This window comes from Mastigoproctus giganteus, chromosome 3, assembly GCF_048544385.1.
Source record: "Mastigoproctus giganteus isolate SK-2022 chromosome 3, ASM4854438v1, whole genome shotgun sequence".
Classification (NCBI taxonomy): domain Eukaryota; kingdom Metazoa; phylum Arthropoda; class Arachnida; order Uropygi; family Thelyphonidae; genus Mastigoproctus; species Mastigoproctus giganteus.
This window is the reverse complement of record NC_143577.1, coordinates 96,106,930-96,114,587: the sequence shown is the minus strand read 5'-3', so window position 1 is coordinate 96,114,587 and position 7,658 is coordinate 96,106,930. Positions and strand designations below refer to the sequence as shown.

At 36.7% G+C, this 7,658-nt stretch overlaps 1 protein-coding gene across 1 annotated transcript in view; it reads left to right on the top strand.

Annotated features, from left to right (window-relative positions):
• The first annotated feature begins 4,432 nt into the window (after nt 1-4,432).
• LOC150088168 (tachykinin-like peptides receptor 99D) overlaps nt 4,433-7,658 on the top strand; it is a 377,178-nt gene continuing 373,952 nt past the window's right edge. The window contains exon 1 of the mRNA XM_090370597.1: nt 4,433-5,222. Coding sequence (XP_090226723.1) covers nt 4,831-5,222 — 392 coding nt within the window. The 5' untranslated portion in view covers nt 4,433-4,830. The remainder of the gene's footprint in view (nt 5,223-7,658) is intronic.

Here is a 7,658-nt window from a genome sequence, read left to right as displayed (position 1 = left end):
AAACCTCTGGCTTGTAGCCGTGTAAGATGTTGTATACATTCTTCTTAATTTGGATATTTGTATTTAGTTTTGTTTTAGTTAACTTTCCACCCTCGATATCAAAATTTGCGTTTTGTAATTATATTTTTCTTATGTTAACTGTAGAGGGTTCACCGTATTTAAGTATTTTCTTCCGTAGGTTGTTCAGAGGTACGAGTGGATGTTCGGAGTTTCTTCAGTAGTTTACTGGTACTCTGCAAGCACGAATTTTTGGAGATTTACAGGTGTGTGTGTGTGTGCGTGTGCGCGCCCGCCCGCCCGCCCTCGCTTCCTGAGGAAATCATACTTGTTGTTCACCTTCCCATCCTTCCTTCCATATTTTTATTTTTAGTTCATTAATTTGTAAGGTATCTGCATTCGCCGGTGGGTGTCCTTCTGTGGTCTTCTGCTTGATTATAAGCGGCAGTAGCGGAGTTCTGCTGAGTATTTTCCTTGGTAAGGGTAGATATTCTTCCGTTCTTTTAATTTTTACTTCGTTAATTTCTGTTGTTAATTAATCCCTTTATATTTTAGATTTTTGCTTACACAGACAACAAAAAAGTACTTGCTGTAGTTTTAGAAATACGTCCATGTGGAAAAAAAAGGGAAGTTAATCTAAATAAAAATGCAACATATTATTACACTGTGAAACACCTGGTTTTGAAAGCGATGATATTGCATTGTAAACGTGCAATGTCTAAACAATAGCAACTATAAAGACACCTATTCCCTTATATTACAAGAAGACTACGACATCTACTTTTTAGTGGAAACATGGCTCACTCAGGTTGTTAAGGACAGTGAATTGGTCCCACCGGGCTTTGTTGTTATTCGTAGGGATAGACTGGATAAGAGAGGCGGCGGGCTCATGATCATCTGCCAAAAAGAGATTCCTATCTCAAAAATCAGAGTCTTGGCTAACATTGAAGGAATTTTTCTCCAACTGGGCAGTGGCTCTTATATCTGCTATGTTATGCTTGTCTACCTTCGACAACCTATAGATAACACTCTTATGATGGAATTTGAGAACACTTTCGACCAAATTCTTGATCAACATCTGGGAATAGACCATTTAATTGTTTTAGGGGACTTTAATAAGCCACATGCCTACAATGGATGTAATGCTAATCCAACTAATGTCTGGACACTTAAGGATAGATTTCAAAAAATTTTCATCTCTCTAAATCTGAATCAGATCTGTGAATTTCCAACTAGAAATGAAAACTACTTGGATTTAGTCTTCATCAACTTTCCTTTGGTGGTCTTTAAGCCAACTAATCTTTTCAAATCAGATCACATTCCCATGGCCTTTTCCGTCAACAAGAGATCAGTTAAAGATACGGATTTAGAACAAAAACAGAAGCTCAATTTCAATAAAGTGAAATGGCCTGATATGAATTATGTATTTAAAAACTGTAATTGGGAATTACTATTAAAAATCAATGATCCTCAAGAAGCACTGGACTGCTTTTACCAAATCATTAATGAAGTAACTAACAACCTTGTTCCATGCTATAGTGTTCCTGATCCAAATTACCCACACTGGTTCTCTAAGGAACTAAAATCCCTACTGGAAAAAAAAACGAAAAATGCATAGTAGGTTTAAGACAAATAAAGAAATATTCCTTTACAATAAATATTCCTCCTTAAGAAGACAGGTTAAAATGACATTAAAACAGGACTACAACAAATACTTGTGCTTTGTCGAAAGAAGAGTCTTCGAGGCAAAAGATATGAAGCCTATATTCAGCTATTTCAAAGCAAAAAATCAAAATGCGGCTGTAAACACGCAAGATATTCCCAGTGAATTGTCATCTTTGTCTGAGGCAGACTACCTTGCTTGCAGCTTGAAGAAATTTACAAAACAGATACAGCAGATGACGGGATGGAAGGTAACGAAAATTTTCCTCTCAACTACATTGGTACACTAATAGCATTTGAAATCAACCAATCAGAATTGTTGAGCATAATCCATAGTATGAAAAAGGACCTCACATGAGGCCTGGACGGTATCCCTACTGTCTTATGGAAAAAATGTGGAACCACACTTATAAAGCCATTACTTCACTTAATAAAATTGGTATTTGAGAGTGGAATCTATCCAGCTCAACTGAAAAAGGCCTTTGTTACCCCTCTTTACAAAAAAGGAGACCCATCCTCACCCAACAATTACAGACCAGTTTGTCAATTGAATACACTCTCAAAGATAATTGAATCCATTGTAATGAAGCAGCTATTTAACTTTATGAAACTTAATTTGTCAGATTCCACCTGCACAGATATGATTTCGTTTGTTTCGAATATATCCCAGGCGCTTGACGAAGGAAAACAAGTCGACTCCATCTTCCTTGATTTAAGCAAAGCCTTCGACAAGGTAGTCCATCAGAGACTAATCAACAAACTGTATCACTATAGTCTCAGAGGACAAGCACTAAGTCCGTGACATTTAAAGGTAAAACCTCATATCCTTTCAGTCCTGAAATTGGTGTCCCACAGGGTTCATCCTTAGGCCCGCTATTATTTCTTATCTACATCAACGACCTGCCAAGCACCCTTGGAGACTACAAAATCAAAATCAACGTATTTGCAGACGACATAAAAATCTATAAAGCAATTCGCAGTACCAATGACTGCATCATCCTAAACGAAGCTCTTCAACGAGTTATTCAGTGGCTGAAGGAGAACAAAATGACAGTCAATGAAAACAAGTGTGAGCTGATGAGCTTTGCTAATGCATACAAGAAAAACAAACATAATTTTTCTTATTGTATCAACAACAAGGCAATCAAAAAAGTTAGTACAGCCAAAAATTTAGGTATCTTTATTAAAGAATCATTTTCCTTTGATGTCCATGTCTCTAACATTGTGAAGGCAGCTAGCAAAAAACTAGGTTTCCTGAAAAGAATTAACCGAGACTTCAATCAGTTGGCACTTTTCATCTTTCTTTACAAAATTTATGTTAGGAATAGTGCTCATGGAAGTGTCTATAGAAAAGACAATCAGCAGACACTGAACGTCTATGAGACAAAGATTGGAGAGACGTATCCTTAATTAACCTGACTGCCCTGTTTTGAATAAAACAAACTTCTACGCTCGGACAAGCATGGAATCTTTTGTATTTTTTTTTTTTAAGTTGGAAACAACGTTCATAAAGAGAAACGATTATAAAAAAAAAAAAAAAACATACGATTATGTAATTTTCACTATAATGTAACTTGACAACTGTTTGAAAAGAACGAAAGAACAAAACTAAACATATGTGACATTTAGAACGAATGAAATGCTGCTACATAGAGAGACAAAAACATGAATTCAGATTGTTGTTGTTGTAGGGTTTTTAAGCGCATATTCATATTGCGTCGTATATAATGTGTCTGTGAATTGCGTGTGTTCTGCGGATATTGCGTCGTATATAATGTGTCTGTGAATTGCATGTGTTCTGCGGTCGATGTGTCTGTTTGCTAGTCGAAAAACCCCGACTTTTTTCTATTCGAGGTAGGAAAAAAATCATGCACCACCCGCTTGAGACTGACTAACTTCGTACGTTGTGAAAACGGTTCATAAAAATTCCTCGTCTCGTTGACGGGATTCAAACTCAGGTCTTCCCACCCACTGTGGGAAGGACGCTGATTATATCAACTGTGCTACCGCGAGGGAAGAGGGAGGTGTGTGTGTGTGGGTGGACATGAAGGAGAAAACAGAGCAGCAGAAAATTAACATCGGAAAATAACACAGAACAAGAATTTTTAAGTTGTGGAAAGTTTCGGACGTTACAAGAAATTTGGAGACACTTCAGATAGCTAGGTCTTCGATCATCTAATAAAAATATTATTGGAGCGAAAATTGAATTGGAGCTATAGTCACTTAAAAACATAGATAACTATTACTAAAGGTATACTGATGAACTAATTTATTCCCCAACTTCTCTTAGTTTTCAGAAAAGTTTCATTTCAAAAACTCGTATTTTCTCGTGATTTATATAAGTCATCTCTCTCTCTCTCTCTCTCTCTCTCTCTCTCTCTCTCTCTCTCTCTGTGTCTCATCATTTCCCTTTATAATCTTTCTTTCCGCTTGGATGTGTTATTGCTATTTTCTTATATTATGATTCTCGCCGTCTTTCCTTTCAGTATCTCTCTGTCAGCATTTGCCACTGCCATTCTTACATTACAGCTACGACAGCATGTCGTAACCTAGGATATCCACGACCACTGTGTTCGCAAAAAAAGTTATAACGTGAAACATTTAAGTTTCTCCCTCTTCCCAAGTTTCCATCAGCAATCAAGTCTGCGGAGAACGTAGCACTTATCTCCACCACCTGAGTGAAATAAATTGTGCGCATGTTCAGGTCGACTGCGAGGTGCTTTGTGCAACGTCAAATGCGCGGGAGCTCGCCTCAGCTAAAGGGTTCCCGGAATGCGGAGCGGAAAGACCCGTTCGGTTGTATGAGATGGATGGGAGAAAACTGTTCGAGTATTTCATTCAGATGATGTTAAGCACTGGCAATTATTGTTTAGCTGTTTCATCGAGGACTCATTGGTTATAATTAACTACGGTAACGATTGTAGGGCCTGTCTTCTACTCACTTTTTACGTAGTGGTGGTCTATAACAGTCGTCACAGCGAACCAAATTTTAGAAACCATGACCATAGCCAGGAAGTCTTCACGGGAAAAGCACGCTGTTATAATCAAAATAGCTATTTGAAGACTCGTTCGTGTTTATAAATATTTCAGAACCCTAGCGTTAATTGTCAGATCTCAAATAATCTCCTTACCCTCGACCCATTTTGTAGTATGATAGGCTGAACCACTGAAATGGAAAACATCAGCATCTTCAATGTCACGTATCAAAGCGCCAACACCACAGATGATGTTCCGGAAAGAAACGTTTTCATTCTTCCATGGTGGCAGCAAATGGGATGGAGCATGATATTTGGTAGTATGGTTCTAGTAGCCACAGGAGGAAACCTGATTGTTATATGGATAGTGTTGGCCCATAAGCGGATGAGAACCGTAACCAACTATTTCCTGGTCAATCTCAGTCTAGCCGACACCATGGTTTCGACTCTCAATGTCATCTTCAATTTCACTTATATGCTGAATGGGGACTGGCCTTTCGGTGGTGCTTATTGCAAAGTTTCCAACTTTATAGCCATTGTTTCCGTAGCAGCAAGTGTTTTTACACTCATGGCTATTTCTATAGATAGGTAAGTCTTCTTTTAGCTGTTTGTTAACCCGGAGTTTGATCATCCGAATTGCACCGATGCAAAATTCGAATTTATCTTTATTATAAAATAAATTGTTGTTTATAGTTTGTTTCCTGATTATCACTTCAAATTGATTCCTTATATAAAATTTAATTTAACTTAAGATGTGCTAAGAGTCTCCTCTTAAATTTCACCGCAGTAATAGTTCTAGAATTAGCATATCGAGAAATAATGCCGAAGAAAATGGTGTCTTTATTCCTTGTGAGAGACAGTAAAAATGAAGTTTACGATTCTAATCAGTATTTATTTTGCCGTATGATTTGCATTCCAGTAATGTATATTTTCATAATTTCGATGCTTAGTTTCGGTTAATAATTGTGTTTGAACTTATTTTTAGTTTAGTTTTAAACAGTTATTTTAAATAACTGTTTAAAAATTAAAATGACAATGCGTCTGTTTCTGAAACTGAAAGAACTACAAAAGTGATTGTGAAATTTTAGGACAGGATCATTTTTGCATGCAAATGATGACATACTGTATATATATTTCATTAATACAAAACATAAGCTATTTTCCAGCTGCAAAATATATTTGCATTCAACGCAGAAAAATGAAATGAACTCCAATTCAGATAACCAGCTTAAAAACTTCTGGTACCAATGAAGTTTTTGATCTTTTTATTTATTTAGTTTTTTCCTGACAATAAAACTCTAACATGTTTTGACCCACTTTCAAAGTTTTACCACTTTCCCAATAATCAATAACTTGGCATTGTCGGTGAGTATATACTTGTATACAGCCAATAAAGATAGGAACTTGTGAGTTTGTAAAAAATTTTCATAAGTTTCATAAGTTTTTATTGACTGTTACGACTTCCTGTTTCGTGGTCGGTTATTGCACGTGCTTCATGCAGGAGAGGTTCCAAGTACAAGATCTGGTTCGGGTAAAATTTGACAGCCAATGCTTATTTATAATAATCCACGATGAAATGTTTCAATTTCGAAATAATGTCACAAATCGCTGTTCGCTTACCACACTCGTTTAAACTTAATAAACTAAACTAATAAACTCGTTTAAACTAATAAAGTACCTGGGAAGGAACTTCCAGAAAATTCAATGAAGATCGAAAATGGTTTTGGGGATGGAAAATACAATGGGTAAGTTGGCTCCGAGGTATATATATTCATGTACGCGTTGGACTTATTAGCACGAAACAAATTATAAAATTACTCTAACCCTTTGCGTGCCATATGAAGTTTGATTTCAGTGACGCAAAAAATGCGCGTATTTTTCGAGCGTGGATCTATATTGTCTGGCAGCGACTCAGATACTGCTACTGTACTCTAAGTGATCTGGTATAAACCTGACATGAGCTTACACCAAATATAAAATACATATCAGGTGCAAATTTCCTTTCTTGAAATTTTTGTCGAAAAGCTCCGTGATCTAACTGAAGTCGTATTCTTTCCTGAAGTTGTATTAGAAACAGAAATTTTTCTTCTACATCAGTTACAATTGTAAGTTGCTTCCTCACCTACAGTTAAGCACCTCTGGGGTTAATCGAGACACTTCTGCGATCTTTACAGAAGTATATTTGTTTATTTATGGAATTCAGTTTCTCTTGTAAATCTTTCGTCATTTTCAGAGTGACTATTCATTTCAAGTCTGCTGAAACTGATACATGAATGACGCCTATTACAATAATAAAGACGCGTAGTTTTGTAAAATGATGCTCCTGAGTCTAGGATATAGTAAATTACCTGCCATTCGACGTCTTTCTTTCTATATTTACTTTTCTAATAACGTTTCTATGTAATGTATGGGTGTTGTACCACGGAAAGTGTAGTGAGGTACCAGTTTAGATGAAGCTCCCGAACATATCTACGGCGGATAAATATTCTCCCCTCCACGCACGCACGCACGCACGCACACACACACACACACACACACACACACACACACACACACACACACACACACACACACACACACACACACACACACACACACACACACACAAGAGGTATTCTTAAAGCTGCTTTAGCGATTTGGACTCTGATATTCTATACCACTGGGTCATTTGTGAATATTTTATACCTCCAGGTATTGCTAGGGTTTTATTTTTGCCCATCCTTGGGAGAATAAACTGATGCTCAGTTGAGAGAAGAAGATTACTTTTCCAACCGGTCCAACTTCGACAGTTGAGATCCAAGAACACGTGTAGAGGAAAACTTTGCGTTATTTCTGATTACTTTCTGCGACTTTTGCTGTATATACCATTACAGGAAAAATGAATTCGCATTAAAATACTTTATATTTAATAGCGATTTTTTTCTTACGTTTGAAGAGGACTTGAAAATGCTTGGGATACAAAAAAAAAAAAAAAAAAAATAGCGGGAACAGTTTTTTATTATTATTATCATCTTTATTTTCTCC